The 23,055-nt window shown below is 42.1% G+C and overlaps 1 protein-coding gene across 18 annotated transcripts in view; it reads right to left on the reverse strand.

Annotated features, from left to right (window-relative positions):
• NHSL1 (NHS like 1) overlaps positions 1-23,055 on the reverse strand; it is a 273,639-nt gene continuing 250,584 nt past the window's right edge. For 11 of the 18 annotated variants that reach the window (XM_054558217.2, XM_024249052.3, XM_054558216.2 and 8 more), the window contains 4 exons: positions 19,804-19,935; positions 8,325-11,609; positions 7,644-7,776; positions 1-2,762 (listed from right to left, as the gene is read on the reverse strand). In XM_054558217.2, coding sequence (XP_054414192.2) covers positions 2,027-2,762; positions 7,644-7,776; positions 8,325-11,609; positions 19,804-19,935 — 4,286 coding nt within the window. In that variant the 3' untranslated portion in view covers positions 1-2,026. The remainder of the gene's footprint in view (positions 2,763-7,643; positions 7,777-8,324; positions 11,610-19,803; positions 19,936-23,055) is intronic. The other 7 variants (XM_063725003.1, XM_024249049.3, XM_063725007.1 and 4 more) reach the window with 1 other exon arrangement.

The following is a 23,055-nucleotide window of genomic DNA, read 5'->3' on the forward strand; positions in this document are numbered from 1 at the left end:
TTACTTTACAATTGTTTTATTCAAAGCAAATTAAATACAAATGTATATTTTTCATTAAAAATGGGGATTTAAAAATAGTTTTATAATTAGTGTTATGTTGCTTTATCTTATCTTTGCATAAATTATGTATTAAAGGTTTCTGATATCCATATACATTCTAGTCTTTTTTAGGCAGCTATCAGAAGATTTCATATTCAAAAGCCAACGCCACTTTTCTAAAGAACAAACGATCTTTGTGCCAAATTAGTAGACAATTGCTCCAAATCTCTGGTCTTGACTTCCAATTGTGTGAAGAGCAGTGTTTTGTTTTTTTCAGAGAAGGGAAAGAGTCTTCATTCTTTAGGTTTGTTTTTGCCTCAAAGACATTTCTAAATGGGTATCTAAAGTTTTAGTTTATAAGTCTCATAATGATTTGACCCGTGCAGTCCAACTTTTAGATAGTATTTCCACACCCCCCAAAAGCTGGCAGGTGGTAATCGCACTAGATTCAGACCAAGACTCTCCGCATTGTCATCCTAGGTCCTTCAAATGAAGAAGACAATACTCTAGTTTATTTAACAAATAAAGGAGTCTAAGTACATGGAAGTTAAGGGAGTAAGGGTGGGGGTAATGAGATTATTACATTAAAATAAAGACTTTGCACACTTGTGTCCCATGTCCAAAATTGTTGAAAATCTGATTGGAGAAGATTAGAAGATAATTAGCAACTCAATTATTTACAAACAAATATAAAAATGCACAAACCAAATGATGCAAAAAAACCTTTTTAATCTAAAAATTCATTTCCCAGGGCTAATTGACAGCCAGGCCCTACCAATTTTTATCAGTTTATTTGACTAACAAGAGCTATTCAGCATTTTCTTCAAAGTAAGATAATATATAATAGATTTTGACAAATCTTTCTGAATTAGGACATGATACTGTAGGCAGTTCAAGGAAAAAAAATAGCCGTAACTTTTTCTTTGGTGTAACCAAAAGGATATCCAAAAGTTAGCAAATGTTGACATTTCAAGTGACAGGAAATTGCCTAATGGAAGTTTAAACTCTGGTTAAAAAAAAAAACAAAACTGTTGTAAAAGGAAAAGCTCCACCCATAGTTCTGTAGTGCAAGTTTTCAAATTTAATTCTGAAAAATAATTTTATTTCATAGGCAGGAAACAAATTCCAGCAGTGTATCACTTACTCCTTTCCAACCCTTCCCCTCTCTCTATGTCCACACCATCACTTCAGTTGTCAGTGACCTCAGCTGCTACTCAAGGAGGAAATTCATTAAAAAATTACCCACACTTCTAAAAATCAGGCTACAATTGTGTGTACGTGGCTGCACAGCAGCAGGCACCAGGTTACAGCATTGCCACTTCTACATGTTTGTCATTTTTACAAAAAAGAAGCAAAGTCTACCTCCCCCAGAAAAAAGTACCTGAACCAATTAGTCACTTAGCCCCTTCCCAGCCTCTCCGTGCTCACCAGACCCGCCTCACCTCAGCAGCACACGTGTGCATATATATCTGTGTGTTCTGTGCATTAAGAACCAGCAACTCTACTGCCTCTTTCTTGAAGTAACATCATCTCCTTTCTTACAGAACTCGCTGATTTCCATAAACGTAATGCTCTGAAAGCAATTACCGCCTAGTCCAGAGGACTCCGTTACTCTACCAAGCTTAAGTCTGGCTTGCTTTCTTCTATTTCTGTACATGTTGTTTGTGTATATGTGTATTTTTTAAAAATTAAAAAGTGTTGAAAATGCACACACACACACCCAGCATTTAGAAAAAAAAAAAAAATCTTCCCCAGGAAGCACTTTCAGAAGTTTAAGCTTCTACTTGTTCTTAAGCCACAGGGCAAGTGCCAAGTGAGTCCTAAATAACCCTTCACTCACACTGCAGGGCTGGCAACCCCGGGGCCCACAGCACAGAAGCAGAGTGGGCTCCCCGGGTAAGCCAGGGAAGGGTGCCTAGCAGGCTTCCTAGAGTGCTGCATTGCTCATCTCCCCCCCGTGTCACCTGGGAGAGTTACGTTCTTGGCCCTAACTCTCCTCGCTCAGAGAACCGCCACACTGCGGGGAGGGCTCTCTGCCCTCTGCACTGGCTGTCCCATCCACAGGGCGGGGGGCCTGGGGCTGCAGGGAGGCGGCAGGCCCCTCCCCACAGAGCAGGCCGCCCTCGTCCATCTCCTCCCTCGCCAGTCCGTCCAGGGAACATCCCTCCGCGGCGCCCAGGGCCCCGCGGGCTATGCTGTCCACAGGCTCCACGGCTTCCCCTTCTCCCTCCGAGATGACGGTCATGGGGCTGCTCTGGATCCGGTTCCGCATGCTGTACCTGCTGCTGGCGGCAGAAGGCGGCGTTCGGCTGCGGCCGTACCTGGGGCCGGAAAAGGACAGACTCCGAGGCATCAAGCCTTCGTTCTTGGCCCACTCCTCCTGCGCCCTTCTGTTCTTGCTTGGGGAGCAGCTTGACGGACTCTCGGGGGCATCTGGTGAAGGCTCTGACCTCGACCTCTGGAATCTAGGGTCTGTGTTCTTGAGCATCTCTGCTGCAGACATGCGGGCGCTGGTGTCTGAACGACTGCCCTTTTTCAGCAGCAGAGCTTTGAAGTTGTCACTGCTGGTGCTGCTCTTCCGGATGCTTCTCTGAATCGACCCCACTTGCTTTGGAGAGGCCAGGCTCGGGGCAGCGCCGGTGGGTGTCACGGGCGGGGAGGGAGAATGGTTTCGGGAGTGGTCATCATCTGAATCTCTACGGCCGAGGACTTTCCTTTTGGATCTGAGATTTAACAACATTAAGAAAAAAGTTAATTCCCATGGGACCACAGGGTGTCAGCCACAACTACTCTGCTTCTCTTATCGCATCTTCAGGTCACCATCTACTTAAGATTCACTTTCAAAAAATTTATTTTTGACTGGGCACAGTGGCTCACACCTGTAATCCCAGCATTTTGGGAGGCCACAGTGGGAGGATCACTTGAGCTTAGGAGTTCGAGACCAGCCTGGGCAACACAGTAAGACCTTATCTCTATTCAAAAAAAAGAAAAAGTAATAAATGCATAATTTATTTTATTTTTTTGAGACAGAGTCTCGCGCTCTGTCTCTCAGGCTGGAGTGCAATGGCGCAATCTCAGCTCGTTGCAACCTCTGCCTCCCGGATTCAAGCGATTCTCCCTGCCTCAGCCTCCCAAGTAGCTGGGATTACAGGCGCCCGCCACCACACCCAGCTAATTTTTGTATTTTTAGTAGAGACGGGGTTTTGCCATGTTGGCCAGGCTGGTCTCAAACTCCTGACCTCAGGTGATCCGCCTGCCTCGGCCTCCCAAAGTGCTGGGATTATAGGCGTGAGCCACTGTGCCCGGCAAATAATTTATTTTTAACTTTGGAAAATTTCAAACACCCACACAAAAGAGAACAGCTCATTGCAAGACCGCATGAGCCCATAACTCACCTATGATAATCATTAATTACGGTCACCCTTCTTTTGTCTCCACCCTCCCTATTTGAAACAAATCTTAGAGACTGTATTAACTTACTTGGGATAGGACCAAAAGTTTTAATAATGGCCAGTTTTCCTTGATCTCTCCTAGACGGGCTGATCCGGAGTGAATTTCACATGCTGACCCTCCTTTCTTTCTACGCTTCCTTTTCTTGTTCCATGCCAGAATATCCCCTGTACTAAGATGTACCCCACTCCAGGTCCTAGAACAACTCCTCAGCTTCACATTCTCAGTTATTCTAGAAGTTGCCATCAGACCAGTCTTCCTCAGCTCTTCCAGGACCACGTGCCAACTTCTAAAAGCCAGCCTTCCAGAAAACAAAAGCGAACCCTCCATGCCAGACCCTGCTTCATGATCGACTTAGCAAACCTTGCACTGATCAAGAAAACGTGAGGGGTGGGGTGGGGTGGGGTGGGGAAGATGAAGAGGCAATCAAAGAAAGCTGAAGGTTTCCTGTAGGTATTTCTTGTCCTCACTGTTCAATGTGCTTTCCATTGCCAGTGACAAAGAGATGATAAAGCCAATGAGCCAAGTGGCCCTTTGCTGGTCTCTTCATGACAACAACTCAGTGTGTGTCTCTTAGCTAAGTGCAGGGGAACTTGCTTTAAGGAAACTCAACACAGTTAATAGAATAAAGATGTGGGTCTATCTCTTTTCCTGCTATAAAATTGTAGAATATGCAGCAGGGAAAGGTTGAGAGTATGATATCTGTACATACAGATTAAGAGTTGAAACCAGACTCTTCCCACCTCTCGCTGTGTGACCTGGGACAAATTACCCATGCATGCCGTGCCTCCTCACTTATGAGATACCAACCTCACAGGTTTGTGAAGATTAAGTGAAATAAAGAAGCTAGCTACATAACTCCCACTGCTAAAGCTTCCTTGTTCTGTCACCTTGGACAAGTTAACATTTCTGACTGTGTATTTTTTCCTATCACAAAAAGGGAATAACAGTATATAGGTCACAGTTTGTCAGTACACGTGAATGCAGTGATAGCCATAATTGGTCAGGCATAAAGCAGGTGCTTAACAAACCTTTGAATATCACATAGAACATGGATGTAGTTTTTACGTGGCTTACACAGCAAGACAGAGGGCAGCATGGGCCCATGCTGGCTGCCCTGGGCTTGGTGTTCCTGGGGTCATCTCCATTCTTCTGGTCAAAGAGATGCCACTAAAGCAGAGGCTGGGAAATGCTAAGGACCCAATACAGAGTCTGAAGGGTGGCCAGAGTGGACAGGGCACCAGACTCTTTGGGACTGCAGAACATGGCCTATGATACAGGTTTCATGGTCCCGCTCAGTAGTTAACAAGAGCAGTGTGCCCTGATAAGAGTTAGGATCGGCTGACAAAACTACAGACATCCTAACATCTCGAAACTGTAGAGCTAGAAAAGACGTTAGAAATGGTCTAGTCCAACCACTCTGGGTTTCAGAAAAGGTAACTGAGAAAAGGTAACTTGTTAGTATGACAACTAGGACTTGAGCTTATAGCACATGGCCTCACCACTTACATGGTCTACTCCCCAAAGCAGCTCTGCTCATTTCATTCTTTTAGGTATTGGCTGGTGACTTCATTTGTAATTTAGATTTTAAATGGTGAGAGTATGCTGAGATCCATTAAACACGTCACAACTAAACTTGAGTAAAACTACGACCTTTAATTGTAGACACAGAATTAAGAAAGAAGATGGGGTGACCAGCCTGAGCAACATGGTGAAACCATGTCTCTACTACAAATACGAAAATTAGCTGGGCATGGTGGCACACGCCTATAATCCCAGCTACTTGGGATGCTGAGGCAGGAGAATCATTCGAATTTGGGAGGTAGAGGTTGCAGTGAGCCAAGATCGCGCCACTGCACTCCAGCCTGGGTGACAGAGTGAGTGAGACTCTGTATCAAAAAGAAAAAAAAAAAAGGAAGAAAGATGGGATTTTATGAAAGCACTGTCATCTCTCAAGAGGAGGTGCCCACTAAAATAATTAAATCTAAACGTACAAATTCTTTGCATATACATACACACACACACGAATATGTATTTTTAATGAAGACAGCTATAAAAAGTGCTTAAACAGTTAACACTGATTTTAAAACTAATTACTTCAATAAATATAAAAACTTCACACCTCAACTGGTGTTCTACATTTTCCATCTGGCTTTAAATCTGAAGCGAATTAATTTGCATTATAAAATTTGGAAGCTGTGTTTCAACTTAGATATTCTTTATTTTAAATTATGAGCTTAAGCGCTGAAGGACATAAAAATAAAGCCCTAAAAAAGCACAGACAGTAGATGGATTTTTACTATGTCTGCTAATTTATTCTCAACGCTACAACAGAAATTAGCATGTGTCCTCACTCTCTCTCTGCAATCCACTCCTAAGGCCTACTTGGCTTTGACTTCTCTCATACGTGCACTGAATAATACCAACTGACCGATTTCTACATCTGCAGTTGATGTAACGCCCTAGTAAGAGAAACCACACATTTTTCGGTACCTTAAGAAGGTTGCCAAAATATAGAAGAGGACTTTGGCATATTTTTGGAAAAAAATATGCAGTAATTTGGACCCACAACAGTTGGGTTTCCTCACTGGAACCAAGTATCTAGTACACAGAACAACCAGGAAACGCAAATCTTCTCTGTGGATGGCTATTATAAATAGATAGATACGCCTGTATATTTAGCAACCCAGTGCATTCCATACTAAATGAAATACTCTGAGTCTTGGAAGAATCTTCTAATGGTTAAATACCAGTTGGTTTCATTTAATTCAGGAAATATTTATTGAGTGCTTCTTATGTGTCCAGCGTGGTTAAGAGTTAGAAACATCTATGGGAACTTCTAGAATTGCCACTGAAGTTTCAAAGGATGCATCATTTATCATTTCTCTGTTTTGAGAAATAATTGGACAACTAGCTACCTTTTCACTTCTAATGAGATTAAAGAAACCAGTCCATGTTAAAGGGGGCAGTCTTTAGGATCTATTATACCAAGACTAGAGGAGCGACGTAAAGAGCATAATTCTTGACAAGCACATTAATTCACCGGCTTCATTCCCCCTGCACCAAGTTAGATGTTTATGTGTTGCATGAAGAGTTTCAGGTAGGTACACCACTATGTTTTTCATCTTATGCAATAGTCTTTTCAGGGAGAGTCCAAGAATTGGGAAAGCAGTGCTGACATAAGATCATTCACACACAGAATCAAATGATTCTACAGGATGCTTTGTTTCAGGAGGTTAAAAAAAAAAAAAGGATCTACATTCAGGGCAAAATAAGGCCTTGGCAGCATAAGGACATTCATTAGAGTTACCTGGAAATACCGTGGTAGAGAAGTCTAGAAGGAAGCAAAAGGTTTATACAGCATTACGGCTCAACGTAGTTGCACATATACAGTCATCAGCTTTTACAATGACACTGTTGTGGGAGTACTCAGCTGTTTACAATCAGAAAAGTGATGCAGTAAGTAAAACTTTAGTGCTAAATCATATTTACTCTTAAAGGTGACCACATATAAAAAGTATAACAGTTCAGGCCATTACTTTGAAAATTTTACCCTTTTTGTTTTTAAACCCAACGATTTCTGAGGCCAGTAGATGGCACTAGTGGTATATTAACAAGCACAAATCATTCTTTTGCTCCCGCTTAAAGGGTCGTACTCTTTTATAGAAACACTTAAGCAGCCAAAGAAATTGCATTGTATAATCGTGGTTTTTCTGTAAAATGAAAAAAATTAGAATAAACTAAAACATCTTTAGGAAGAGAGTCCCATGGAGCTAGTCTGTGCATCCTAAGTCCACAGAACATAGCATTCCTCCTCCTGACTGCACTGTCAGTCGCTTTAATCCGACTCTTGCTAATATACTCTGTCTTATGACTGCCACACTGCGCTCCTTGCCAGGAAGAGCAGCGCCTACCAGAACGTATCACATTGAGCCACTGTCCCCAATGTCACAAAAATCAGTGAGACAAAGTAAAACAGAAATTGGAGTCAGAGGAAATAAAACTATAGAAACCCACTAAAAAATCAATAGTAAAGTTAAGGAGTTATGATTGGGTGACAGAAGAAACCTCAAGGAAGAAAAGTAAATTGAGGTGCTGCTTGGAAAGAAGGAATTACACAGTAGATTAAAGTCAGAGGAAGGAGTTTGAAATACCTGTGAATAGCTGCAAAAAGGTCTTCTGTGGTCCTGGGTCGACTGGGAGTCATTACCTCATCACTCCCGTCTTCCTTGAGGAAGTCACAGGCCTCTGAGGATGAACCAGCTGTGTTGGTCTCCGGCACCCCAGCTACAGAAGAGCAGGCAGGCACACAAGACGCACAAGTGACTGGAATTTCAGTCCTCAGCCAAGCTTCTAAATATGCTGCTTCCCTGCCATTCCCGACAATGTGAGAACCACAGGGAGATGCCGTGGGTCTGTAGTTTGAAGTTTACAAAGAAGGGAGGAAATAACACTAGCCTGAGAGCCAGAGCTCATTCTTTGTTAACGTATGGAACGCCCATGGCATCTCTCTTAAATTTTGTTGCAACGTTTCTTTGCCCGGCTCTTCGGAAGTGAGGTGTTACCCATTGCTATTTAATACCCAGCCTGCTGCAGATCATCTCCATCCCCCTGTTTTCTGCCATGCCTTTAGGTCTAGATTTTAAAAATAATAACAAAATGCAAAGTTGGTAACTTAATCTGCGTTTTAGCACAGGAAGCCTACATACTGCTAGCTTTAACAGGAATCTGATCTACCTGGGTTCTTTCCACGTGTGAGCATTCAACAACCCTATCTGGTTCAGCTGCATATGGGCAGAGGGCACAGGATAGAGAAGCCAGGAAGCCAGACTCACCTGCTCCGTCCTGTTGAGATAGGCAGCTCTCCCCATCGTCCCCAGTATCCGCACTGTTCTCAGCTGGCTCCTCCTGCTTGGGGGCTGGTGAGATATCGGGCTGAACCATGGGGACATTGGCTTCCACTCTGCCAGGAGACATGGATCCTGCAGCTCCTCCCTCAAGAACCGAGGTGCCAGGGTGCGTGGCATGAGAGCCAGCTTGGGCTGCAGAACTCTCTTTTGCCTCCCTGCTGTGCACAGAGCCCTCCTCTCCCCTCGTGGGGCTGGGCACAGCTCGGAGGGCTTCGCTCACGTTCTCTGCGGGCTCCACTGCAAAATCTTTCTGTGGAGGTGGTACCACCAGGAACAGTTTGGGCTTCTTGGAAATGGGGGGTGGCTTCCTGCTGGGTGAAGAGTCTGAGAGTGGGGTGGTGCTGGGGCTGGGCCGAGCCTCTGCCTCCCCAGCGCTTGGAGCTCCCGAGCTGCGGCTCACAGGGCCACCGCGCTCGTCCGCACTGCCATGGTCACCCTGACTCCAGCTCTTGGCAGGCGTTGGAAGCGAGCTTGTCACAGAGGCAGGCTGGCTTTCACTCTCCATTTCATTTGTGCTATTTCGGGATTTCAGGAAAGCAGATGGCTTTAAGTGGTACTGTGGAGCAACTGGAGTTCGTTGTTCCTGAGCTGTTCGTTCAGACAACTGTGCTGCCTCAGCGCCTGAGTTCTTTCTCACGGGCCTCAACTGCACCATCTGCAATGCTTCCGTGGTTATCAGGGGCATGGGGGGCCTGCTGGTCTCCTCCTTGGTAGAAGGCGGCCTCAAGGATCCCCGGGAGGATTCTGGCTGGCCAGAATTTGTGAAAGGCGGCCTGGTGTCTTTCATGAATTTGGGGTCAAGAGGTGGGGCGGGTGGGGGTTCCGAGGAAGGTAGGAGAGGTGGGGGCAATGGCAAGGACACAGGTGAATCTGGAAGAATGGGGCTCAGTGCAGGGCGGGGAGGAGAAAGGCACCAATCAGGTGGGGAGCAGAAAGGAATGAGAGCTTCTGGCGGCGGAGGGGGGAACACAGGAGAGTGAGGCAGAGGAGAGCCCTGGGAGCAATCTGCGACAGGAGGTGGGGGAGGAAGGAAAGGAGACCTGTCTGCAGGACAAGGGGATAGAGGAGAGGGAACAGGAGGAGGAGGAGCCGGGGGAGAGCCCATGGCTGGATCCAGCTTCTTCATAGTGCCACTTCCTTCAGTAGAAGTATTAGAAGAAAGAGAAGTGGACGATGAGGAAATGGATACTGAAGATATCAGAGAGGACTTCCTTTCTGGTACCTTGGGCTTGGGCTTCCCCTTCCCGTTTGCTGGTGACATTGATTTTAAAAACACAGGCACAGGGGTGAGTGCTGTGGGTGTATTTGACTGGCTGGAATACCCACTGGATGGAGAAATGACTCTGTGTGACTTCTCTGGTGACATGATCTTTGGTTTGACTGAACCACCAGGCACTTGGGGCACTGTGGCTCTGGACCCTTCTTGGACATGGCGGACTGGCCCGTTCCCAGTGGGCACCCCGCTGCTGGTTGAACAGCCCCCTGTTGGGTTCCCTGGATCTTCCTGAATGCCCGTGTAGTCAATGTAATAACCCCAGGGGTCCGTGTACTCTGACTTGACGCTGCTTGTGTCACTCTGTGATGGCGTGGCCCCGCACAGGGAGTAGACGTTGGGGGTGGTGGCGGAAGTCATGCTGCTGCCAGCGCTAACCATGCTCTGGCTCCGGGAGCGGGGCAGCCAGGGCTCTTCCAAGTCACTGCAGGGGCTCTGGGAGGGCGAGCTGCCACCCTTGCCCGGGAGGCTCAGCTGCAGCGAGTGCTGGAGTGTGGCGATCAGGCTCTCATTGAGCACCTGCCCATTGGACTGGCTGCTCTTCTTGGGAATCCTGCGGAGGGAGTCTGTCCGGGAGGGTGGCAGGGGAGGCTTCTTTGCTTTCTTCAAAGAGATGTTTCTTGATAGGGATTTATCCTGGTAATTGGACCGGTCCCCTTGGTTTTTCTGAGCTCTTCCATCAAAAACATTGATCACGCTGTGCCTGGGGTTCCCAAAGCCATCACTGCTATTGCACAGATTCCCAGATCCATGTCCAGAGTCAGTGTGTACAGATGCACAGTAGCCATCGTGGTCCTCGGAATACAGCGACCCAGCATCCTCTTTGTTGGACGCTTGGTCCAAACTGCAGCTGCTCATGTTACTTGTGGGAGTGGAATAGCCAGGAGTTGCCAAATGCAGCTTCAGGGGGGATGCCCTTCCATTACCTGAGGATTTGTATTCCCAGGGCTCCGAGCTGCTGTGCCCTCCGCCCCCTGAATAACTAGATTCACTCTTGCCATCCACATCTTGGGGGTGGGCTGGGAAGGCCAGGTTGTTTCTACAATTATACGGCATGGCTTGGGACCCATTCTCCCTATTTGCTGGAGCATTTAGAGAGACTGCTGAGTCACAGAGGGACAACAGTGTGGGTTCACCAGGGGAATGAGGGTCTAAGGCCTGTGAAAGAATGGTGGTGTGGCCCTCTTTCCAGTGGCGACCGGGAGACTGATGATCATCTTTCACAGCATGCCTGGAGATGAGGTGGTCTCTGGATTTTATCCTTGCATGTGATGAGCCAGAACTTTTACTTTCCCGCTGCCCTGCACTCTGAGCAGTGGGAATAGCGATGACCTCGGAAGAGGAAGACAGTGTGGCATTTGGGATGATGCTGGTGGAGTAGGTTGCATGAGGAGAAACCACACACGCTGGGCTCATTACATTTTCACTCTCGAAGTGTCTCAGCTCCTGGGATTTGGGTCTCAAAAGTGTTCCAGTCCCTGAGGCACCTCCTAAATGGCCTAAGTTTTCATCTGCTTGTGGGTGACCTCTCTGGTAGAGGAAAGTGCCATTCATGTCTCCTGCAGGGCCGAGGGCACCCAGCCTCGGCTCAAGAGACTGAATGTTTGCCCTTGCTCCAGAACGCGGAAGACTATGGAAGCCAGCATCACTGTTGAGGCGGGAAGGGAATACGATCCCCACAGAATCGCTCAGCACGGACATGTTGCCAGAGGAACCTGAGAAGTGGCCCATCTGGGCAGCAATGCCTTGCCCCTTCTGTGCCCTGATTCTCCTCATGGAAGGTGGTACGACCTTCACATCCTCCGTCTGACAGCTGGAGTCCCTGGTTTCTGAGCGCTGCCCAGCAGACCGATAGCTATCGAACCTTCCTAGTGTAGAGTAGTGATCAGGAGTGTACACTGAGTGGCCATCAACATCATCTTGGCCAGTGCCTGATGCTGGAGATAAAGCAGAAAGAGGCTTGTTACCTGAAAATAAAATCCATAGTTCATCACGTGTACCCTCACCCCTCTGACAGAATTTAAAAAAAAATTTTCCATTTGATTTAATTTCCTTTCTCCTGTAGGTATCTAAGTACATTTAAAAAGTTACTGATAGCTCTAAAATAAAAATTATTGTCATGAATGTCAGGTACTTCTCTTAATTTGTACCTCCAATCCGCCTATGGCTTGAGTGCTGCGTATGGAATTCTCAGGGTATCCCTTCAAGATCAAGGCTGCTGAGGGCTCGGAGGAGGATTTACTTTGAAATAATCACCTTTCAGTAAAGTCTTCAAGGTAGACTTTCGCCCACTGGGTGACTGTGCAGACCATCTATCAAGCAGTGACACATCTTTCCCAAAGGCAGATGAATGTAGTAATTGAACAATAGGGCCACAGAGATACCATATTTGAGGGGTACTGGTATAAAACAGTGTTAATTACATTAATTCTTTATGTCAGAAGGAAATTCTAAGGCAAAGAAAATTGATTTACAGGCCCATCTGTGTTCCAAACATTTCATTATCCATCTGAAGCCATTATCTGTCTGTTGGTGACATTCAAAATTCAACAGCAATCTGTTGTGTTCTAGTCGGGGAAACCGGCAGGAACTGATCCAGTGAACATTTCCTCAAATTAGGATGATTTATTCGTTGGAGTTTTACAACCAAACAGAGAATAGTATGTTTAAAAAAAAAAAAAAAAAAGACAGAAAGAAAGAAACACAAGGAAGGGCCAACAGAGAGGGACGTGGACGAGGTAAACCTTAAGTGTAAACAGTTAGATTTCAAGCTACCCAGGAAAGAACAGAGCTTATGAGAAAAAAAAAAAAAAAAAAACACAAAGACAAGAACCTACCCAAAGTGTACTGAGAAAAAAAAAAAGTCAATCCTTAAGACAAATCGAATCTCTAAAAATAGTAGTAAAACTATAGTTCTCCCTATGTTATCTCCATCCAACAAGGACCCAAAAGTATCTATCTCAACACGGGCTTTGCTGAGCAACGCGAGTCAAGCACACCCCTCTGTGTCAGTGGACACCTAGATGTGACCCTAGGACTGATGGGGTTCCTAAGGCTTCCCTCTCCCAACACATAATCTAACCAGGGCATGGACTGGATATAGAATGCCTTTTGCTCACTCAGATGGCAGAGGGTAGTACTGAAATGGCAGCAATGTGCTTGTATCAACCTCAAAGGAGATGGCACCCTGGAAGGAAGGATCCTGGCATAAAGCCTTCTCCTTCACTGTGATGATGGAAAGGAATTTTTATACTTGTATTTTTAGCAAAGATGATCTATTTCCTCTCTCTACCCTCTTTCAAGTACTCACTCGCTGAAGGCAGACAGACAGACACACACACACACACACACACACACACACACACACACACACGGCTATCCCACACAGAGAGGGAAATGGGCAAAAGGGCAGGACAGAAGAAAAACCCATTTTGAGGAGGTGCAAAGTTTTGCCATTTAGTAATTTAGAAGATGGGAAGTTGACTGGTATCGGTGTATCAGTGTATACGAGTTCAATTCCAAACACTCAAAATACCTCATTCCATTCAACAATGAGTTTTGAATGCTTGGAGTTGAACTCATATAAACAAATACATTTTTTTCTTTCAAAATTGTACTAGTTTTTGCATGGAGTTAGTGGTAGTTTTTTAACTGTCTTTAGGTAGCATAAACAAAATCCTGATACTTTTGGGTAACAGTTTTAAATGTGAAACCATTCTAGGCATGTAAAAAAAAATATATAAATATAGCTATTTTATCACCCTCTACAGCTAAGTATAACTTTCTTATTAAAACAAAAACATTTCCTAAAGACCTTAAAAAGCATATGAAAAACTAATATATCTTATCACAAGGACCACCAAAATTCTATTCCCACAACAGACCCTCCAATATTTTCACAGTATAAAAAGTTTCAGAATATGATAGGAAACAGATGAATGCTATAGATGCATACGTCGTTTTACTGTGCTTAGCTTTATTGTGCATTGCAGATAACTGTGATTTTTTTTTTTTTTTTAACAAGTCGACGGTTTGTGGCAACCCTGTGTTGAGCAAGTCTACTGATGTCATTTTTCTAACGTGCTTACTGTGTGTCTCTGTGTCATGTTTTGGTAATTCTTGCAATATTTCAAACTTTTTCATTATTATTAGATCTGTTATGGTGATCTGTGACCAGTGATCTTTGATATTACTATTGTAATTGTTTTGGGGTGCCACAAATCACACCCACGTAACACAGCAAATGTAATTGATATATGTTGTGTGTGTTCTGACTGCTCCACTGACCAGCTGTTTCCCAGTTTCTCTCCCTCTTCTTGGGCTTCTCTATTCCCTGAGATACAACAATAATGAAATTAGGTCAATTAATAACCCTACAATAGCCTCTAAGGGTTCAAGCGAAAGGAAGAGTTGCATGTCTCTCACTTTAAACCAAAAGCTAGAAATGATTAAGCTTAGTGAGGAAGGCATGTCAAAAGCTAAGATAGGCCAAAAGCTAGGCCTCTTGTGCCAAACAGTTAACCGAGCTGTGACTGCAAAGGAAAAGTTCTTGAAGGAAATGAAAAGTGCTACTCCAGCACATACACAAATAAAAAAACAGCTTTACTGCTGATATGGAGAAAGTTTTAATGGTCTGGACAGAAAATCAAACCAGCCACAACATTCCCCTTAAGCCAAAGCCTAATCCAGAGCAAGGCCCTAACTCTCTTCAATTCTGTGAAAGCTGAGAGAGGTGAGGAAGCTATAGAAGAAGAGCTGGAAGCTAGCAGAGGTTGTTTCATGAGGTTGAAGGAAAGGAGCCATTTATATAACATAAAAGTGAAGCAGCAAATGCTGACAGAAAAGCTGCAGAAATTTATCTAGAGAATCTAGCTAGGTTAATTGATGAAGGTAGTTATACTCGACAACAGGTTTTCAATGTAGATGAAATGACCTTCTAATGGAAGATGTCATCTAGGACTTTCAAAGCTACAAAAGGAGGAGTCAATGCCTGTCTTCAAAGCTTCAAAGGACAAATTGACTCTTGTTATAGCCAAAGTAGCTGGTGACTTTAAGTTGAAGCCAATGTTCTTTACCATTCTGAAAATCCTAGAGTCCTTAAGAATTATGCTAAATAGTCTGCCTGTGCTCTGTAAATGGAACAACAAAGCCTGGATGACAGCATGTCAGCTTACAGCATGATTTACTGAATACTTTTAAGTCCACAGTTGAGATCTACTGCTCAGAAAAAAAAAGATTTCTTTCATTTACAGTGCACCTAGGCCGGGGGGCAGTGGCTCACGCCCATAATCCCGACGCTTTGGGAGGCCAAGGCAGGCAGATCCCCTGAGGTCAGGAGTTCAAGACCAGCCTGGACAACATAAAGAAACCCTGTCTCTACTAAAAATACAAAAAAACTAGCCAGGCGTGGTGGCGCATGCCTGTAATCCCGGCTACTCAGGAGGCTGAGGCAGGAGAATTGCTTGAACCCAGGAGGCGGAGGTTGCAGTGAGCTGAGATCGCGCCACTGCACTCCAGCCTGGGCAACAAGAGTGAAACTCTGTCTCAAAAAAAAAAAACCACAAATATGTGTATATACACACACACACACACACACACACACACACACACACACAAATACAATGCACCTAGTCACCGCAGAGCTCTGATGAAGATGTACAAAGACATAAATGTTTTCATGCCTGTTAACACAACATTCATTCTGCAGCCCATGGCTTAAAGAGTAATTTTGACTTTCAAATCTTAATTTTGTAATGCATTTTGTAAGGCCAAAGCTGCCATAGATAGTGATTCCTCTGACAGATCTGAGCAAAGTAAGTTGGAAACCTGAAAAGGATTCACTACTCTAGCACAGTAAGAACAACTTTAATTCATGGGAGAAGGTCAAAATATCAACATTAGTAAGAGTCTGGAAGAAACTGATTCCAGCTCTCATAGATAACTTTGAGAGGATCAAGACTGAAGTGAAGGAAGTGACTCCAGATGTGGCAGAAACAGCAAGGAACTAGAGTTAGAAGTGGATCCTGAAGATGTGGCTGAATTGCTGCAATCTCATGATCAAACTTGAACAACGAGGCATTGCTTCTTACAGATGAGCAATGAAAATGCTTTCTTGAGATGGACTCTACTAGTGAAGATGCTGTGAACATTGTTAAAATGACAACAAAGGATTCGGAATATTACATAAACTTAGTTGATAAAGCAGCAGCAAGGTTTGAGAGATTGACTCAAATTTTGAAAGTAGTTCTACTGTTGGTAAAATGTTAATAAACAGTATTACGTGCTACAGAGAAATCTTTCAAGAAAGGAAGGATCTGTCAGTGTGGCAAATGTCACTGTTGTCTTATTTTAGGAAACTGCCACAGTCATTCCTACCTTCAGCAACCACCACCCTGATCAGTCAGCAGCCATCAACATCGAGGCAAGACCCTTCACCAGCAAAAAGATTACAACTGTCTGTAGGCTCAGATGATCCTTAGTATTTTTTAGCAATCAGGTATTTTTACACCGTACATTTTTTTTTTAACATAATGCTATTGCAAACTTAGTAGACCACAGCACAGTGTAAACATAACTTTTATAGGCACTGGAAACCAAAAAATTCGTGTGACTTGCTGTATTGCAATATTCACTTTATTGTAGTGGTCTGGACTATAGCTGCAATATCCCTGAGGTATGTCTTTACAGATTAAAGGACAGAACAAACTACAAAAAGACAACTACAAACAAGTGTAGACCACTTAGGTGCTGCTCAAACTTGATGGGATTTATCTGATTTTAAGACATAATGTACAGAAATAATTCTTTATACTTTTTCTTTTATTAATCATATTTTGAATTTCTAAAAAATATATATAATTAAGGATGCTGAGTATTTACAAGTTAGTTTATTTAAGGTTTAGGCTATGAGTTTTTAAAAAGTCTTGTCAAGTAGATAGTTTCTTAGTATAAACTACCAAAAATTATTCATAAAGGGATTCCTTTAGATGAGGCCTTTTCTGCTTAGAGAATATGTATGGGGATAAGTTCAGTAGCCAAGCGTAATATATATATCAACAAAATAATCCTATCTGATTCTAAAAGATGAAACCTCATAATATGATGTTCAGATACATTTCTGTACAGATTTAAGATAAAAGAAAAAATTCAAAATGTCCAATTCACTGAAACGAAAGGCAACAAATTTTAGTTTATAAGTTTTGGAAGTAAGCATTAAATATCATACCTTGATTTTAAAGTGTTATATATTGGCTAGTCTCCAGAGTCTATTATTTATGGATTTTGAAATAAAAACTGCATATAATTAAGCATAATATACCTTTCTAATTCATGGAAGTACCTCTCTATGGTTAGATTTTTTAAAAAATCCAAAGCCCCTGGCAACTTGGGCAATGTCTTTTGGACAGGGTGCATCTTTCCTAGTGAATGCCATTCCTTTGGGCCATCGTTTTCTTTTTTGTCTAATTTGTTTGTAAGGGGAAGCCCTGTATGTCTTATATCTAGAAGAAAATTAATTTTAAAGAAAATGTAAAGTGTCTATTTTTGATCATCATTACCCAGGTATGATTTGATAATCATTACCTAGATATACTACTTTGGTAGTTTAAGACTTCCAAACCAGAGTCCTTATAAGTGTAAAATACTGGGAAAAAAGGCAAGATCAACCAGAAGTCCTGAAAGGACAGAACAAATAAATATGTAATCCAATATTTTTGCTAAATAAAACTGTATATAAATGTTAACTCCTCATTCTATCCAGTAATCCTCCAAACTAGCCTATCTACAAAACTAGAGTCCTTGTCTAATTATCTTTTTTTTTTTTTAACTAGCTCTTAGATACAGTTGTCTCGTTGACCTCCAGTTCTAATCCAGGTCATGTCATCGACCACAATGATATTGACTGTCTCGTGTCTGGCAACTGTCACAACCCAGATGATGTGGGGAAAGCTATTTTCTTGCCTCCAGGATTAGTGGCAGTTCCATGTCACATGTAAAAGAAATGAACGTGGATTCCAGAGATTTTAATCACTGATTTAAAAAATACTAAAATTACAAAAGATATGATTTATCTAGCTGGCCAGAACATTCTAGTAAGATCAAAGAAACAACTGAGTTATTGGCTTCCATACTGGTTGGTTCAGTAATAAAAGTGATAAAAATTTGTAACTCTCATTCTAGATGTCATATTACATACGCATATAGACAATGCATATGGAATACTTATGTGTATGTGCATCTTTATTTGGGCCACACTATCCTTCTGATCTTACAAAGGGCCTAAATGCCTGTCTTTAAAGTCACTCCTTGAAGGCACATCTCCTAAAAAGACCAGTTAAAGTATAAATGTTGCTGGAGTGCTTTAGGAAATTACTCCATTAACTATCTACTGAACATATGAGTGCAGATTAGTTTCCAAATTAGGTAGCTGTCACTTCAAGAATGGAAAAAAGAGTCTGAAAGAATAAGGCATAAACTGAGAGGAGAGACAGAAAGCACAAGTTTCCTTAAGGTAGGTTGAGGGAAGGTGCCTGGAGACCTCAGGTAGCCACAGAGGAACCAGGCCACTAATAGCAGCAGCTTGCGGGGCACGAACCAAAGACAGACCACAATCCCACGGGAGCTGCTGCAGTCTTGCCTTTGTTTGTAATAAACCAATCCATGACAGAACAGGACGAACACCTGTATACCATCTGGGTCACTGTGGCTGCCTGCAGCAAAGGCAGAGCATTGCTATTCTCATCTGACTGTTGCTACAGCATAGAAGGCAGAGCATATATACTATACAAGTGGATGGCAGTAAAGGAGAAAATGCCAGCTAAAGAAAAGTGAGTCTGTGCCCTCTAATACAAGGCATTCAGTCAGGGATGTTTGGGAAAACAAATACAGAAGCACAATGTCTGTAGCACCCAGAAGCTGACATACAACCTCAAGGTGCTATCACAGATACATCACTATTGCTGGTTAAACTCATTTTGACTAAAAGACTAACTGCAAACTTTAGAAATAATGACTCTGAGTTTCTAGAGTGTAACTTTTGAGAGTAAATAAAAACATCAGGTGAAAGTAACTATTAGGAAATAAGTCCATAGGTTGGCCAAAGATGAAAGGACACATTTCAAGACAGGTAGTATTAAGTTTCCTATAATAATGGCCACACTAGCTATTACGTTTATGGTAGTACCACATACTAACCAAGTACCAAGGGCCTTACATGCACAAATTGTCCTCAAACAACCCTAAGAGGTAGGTTCTATTAACATCACCAAGCCCGTTTGTTAAATGAGGAAGTAGACTCAGAGAGATGAAGTTAACTGAGGTCACCCAGAGAGCAAGTGGCAGAGTTAGGGTTCAACCAAGCGGGCTGGCACTGGAGTCCTTAGTCCTAACCCAAGAGCTATGCTATGGTGCCTCTGCAGACCTTCTGCTATTATGGGCCCTATTAGAAAACAGTGAGAGGAAGTTAATCTAGAAAGTGGAAAATGAAAGGATTATCCAAAGCATTTATAAAGATAACCAGAAACAAAATGGGTAAGTAATTAAACAACCCTCTTCACCAGCCAAACACAGGTTGAACAAAAAGAATTAAGAATAAAGAAGCTATGAAATTGTTTCACTGAAAGTAATAAAGGCACCATCCAATATAAATGACTATTTTCTATCTTATCGACATTTACCAATAATCCCAGACTGTTGTTTCTGATGACAAAATGCCACCAGTAGTGTCACTATAGTTATAGTGAAAGTCCATATTCATAATGTGACATCCTAGAATGACTTCTGTTTCATGAAAACTTAAGATCTAAATGACAAGTAAATTTAATTGTCGGAATAACCAATGTTCCATGTCACATAGCAATGATGAGGTAACTATGAATTTCTATCATCCCAGTTAATCGTTTTCATGTAAGCTCTTCCTTCTCCTTGTACCTTCTCCCCAAAATTCAATCAACTCTCTCTCTCCATGGGATGTTAAGATTTGCACCTAATGCCTCATTCAGGAAGGAAGCTGGCCCGTTGGGGCACCAAACGGCTATCAGAATGTATCGATTTTATAAGCACCACGAATGAGGTTAGCACAGTAAGGCCGAGCGGCAGTGAGGGGCAACAGAATACAGTTCTGATGAGCCATACCTAGCTCCTTCTGTATGTTGTCAGGGACTCCTGTAATAGTCTTTCTCCTTTTGACTTTCTTCGGTCGTCTTACCAGAGTGTCTGTGTAAATTAGAGACCGCCGAAGGCTGGCCTGGCGATCGAAATTCTCCCCTAATGTAGAGTAGTAGAACAAGCAAAGCAATGTTATTTTCAAGCAAGCTGACACCATGCACTTTCTTCCAGAAGCTTGTTGTAAAATGATAAGAAGGTATTAATAATGTTAGCCAGTCATATGATGATGAATGCTGAAGGGCAAAAAAGGAAGGAAAGCACATTATCACACTAAGGCTGTTTTCCAAGTTCTACCTTCCAAAGGAAGCACCTTGATCTCATTTTCAAATGAGCTGGAGTAGCAAATGCAAATTTAATAACACACTGGAAGAGTCACTCTGTGTTATTTAACAAAACAAAATTTTGGAAGTGTTTCATATATATCCTCTGATCACCAAAACCACTCTACATTAACGTGTAGGTGGTGATGGTAATGAGTATATTTCATTCATCTGGTCATCTTGCAGAGATCAACATGAATTTCTTGCCTTGTGTGATGAAATAAGTAACTTAATAAAGATTTCTTGAATGAAAAGCTTTTTCTTCAATCAAGGAGGCTGACAATTTGGATAGACTGTGGTAATTGTTGTGGTGTGACATACAACTACAGTGAAAAATGAAACGCCTTATAATGATAAAGTACTTTTACCACAATGAGACCCAGTAGCACTGCTGTTGTTAAAGATGAATTCCTCCTATTTCACAATTACTTTTAAAAGTTGATCTTAATTCAGACATTTCAGGTGATTTTGCAATCAAACCTGGAATGCCACATCATGGGACTTCTTTTTTTCCTTCTAGAGTGTAGGTGTGTTTGATTAACACATCATGAGAAACCATAAAATAATAAAGCATATAACAACATCTGTTATTGATTGATCTGTTTTAAATTACCTGCCAGTTTAAAGTCTTACAGCACTGACCTTTTTGAATGGTTATTCTCCTCAAAAAGTTATTTTCAAATATACATATATATATGTATATATACATACACATTACAAACTTCTATCATTTTATGCATAAAAGCATAAAACGTTTACTTTTAGCATTATTGACACACATTCAATGTAGGTATGTTGTGGACAATGTAACTTCTATTTTGGTAAGAAAAAATTGGGAACCTTATCTAATCAAAACAGAGAATAAAACATCTGAATGATCAAAACACATTTCCCCTACTGAGGAACAAACTTAAATAAATGCTTGCAAACTTACAAATGCTTACAACCTTGTCGCTAATGGAGAAAAACAGAAATGACTGAGAGAAGACCCTTGAATACCAGAAGGTGCCAATGCTGTGAAAAACTGGGTCACTAAGTGCAATGGCATAAATGGCACATGTGAGGGGCAAGTCACAACTGCAGTGCTTCATTAGTTCCCTGAAGCAGAAGAAAAAACTTCCTTGTATCATGACATTAAGAACAGACAAAACATTAATAGAAAGTTACGCTTAGGCCAGTGTGGTGGCTCATACCTATAATCCCAGCACGTTGGAGAGCTGAGGTGGGTGGATCACTTGAACTCAGGGGTTCAAGACCAGCCTAAGCAACATGGTAAAATCCCGTCTCTACCAAAAATACAGAAAAGGTATCTGGGTGTGGTGGCATGCGCCTGTAGTCCCACCTACTCAGGAGGCTGAGGTGGGAGGATCGCTTGAGCCTGGGAGGCAGAGGTTGCAATGAGCTGAGATTGCGCCACTGCACGTCAGCATGGGCGACAGAGTGAGACCTCCGTATCAAAAAATAAAATAAAATAAAATAAAGTTGCATTTAGTCTCCAGTTTTGCTTCCTAGACAAAAGATAAAATCACCCAAGCTCCCAGAAAATTAAGAAACAAACCATTTGAGGATGAACACCTAAGACACACGTCATTGAAGGCACCAAATGCTTGATCTTGCATCATGACCTAAAAAAAGTCTGTCTCTTCTACTGGATTATACATTTTTTGAGGGTACAGACTGTGATGCATGTACTTTAGCATCCCCTATGGCACTCAGCTAATGCCTGGCACAAAGCAGTTATTCAATAAATATCTGTTGAATTAGTCACTGCCTTTAATTGAAAAATGGCATTCAGCCAGTCATGGTTACTATTTAGAAATAAACTTGAAAGTCTGTGGGCATACTCTGCCTTCTGGAGGCTGCCCAATTCATGAATTGTTCATTGCTCAATTAAACTCTTTTAAATTAAAAAAAAGAAATAAACTTGGATAGCTCAAACACCAGTACAAAGCCAGTTTGTAAAAATTATTTAAGTATGTTTATCCTCTACACTTATCTTCCAGGTGGAAGAGTTGTTGTCCCACATAGCAGATGATAGAACATATTCATATGTACATATTAACTTAAGTATTTTGTCCTCAAGTTTTAGAACATGCTGAGTGCCCACAAGACTATGACTAAAGGGATTAAATCAATTTTCAAGCCAGCAGCTCATGGTGCTAACATTCCACCTCTATGCGTGTTGGGCTGCACTCTGGATTTGAAATTGCCATTTTTTTTTCCTGCTGAGCCTTACTAGGAAAATCAAACCAGAGGCTCAATGCTCACCCCAACGAATGAGCACATGACAGTTCCCTAGAGGAATTTTCTTTTTTTAATCTCAAATATCTTCTAGGACTTTAGAAATATATAATTTAAAGAGCAGGAAGCTGTATAACCTATGTCAATTCAACCACTAAAAGTGAAAATTTTAAATTTATTGCTTCTTTATGACAGATTAGAAAAACTAATTCTTTAAGAAATATGTGTGTATATGTGAACACAGATGTAGAAAATGGATCAATAAATATGTGATTAGGTATTATATTTACTTTTGGCATTTCTGCAAAATGTTAATCACTCGATTAAAAGTAAATTACATTTTGACATAACTCATACTGCTCTTTCTTTATTGTCATTCACCTTTCCTGAGTAGCATTTTAAAGGCCTCTCTTTAAACTCTAATTCATCTCTACTTAGTCATCAGATAGGATAGAATCAAAGCTCAGAGACATGACACTGTCTTCTGTTGTGACAGCGTAATTCATTGCAAATAATTCTTCATTCCTGAAACTCTGATTACTCTATTTTAAATCTCTTAATCTCAAGATAATGCATTTCACCTTAATTCCATTAAGGATTGTCATATTTCATTGCACAATCTTCTTATCTTATGATATTATTTCATAGGCACTTAATT

Source organism: Pongo abelii, chromosome 5 (genome assembly GCF_028885655.2).
Source record: "Pongo abelii isolate AG06213 chromosome 5, NHGRI_mPonAbe1-v2.0_pri, whole genome shotgun sequence".
Taxonomy (NCBI): domain Eukaryota; kingdom Metazoa; phylum Chordata; class Mammalia; order Primates; family Hominidae; genus Pongo; species Pongo abelii.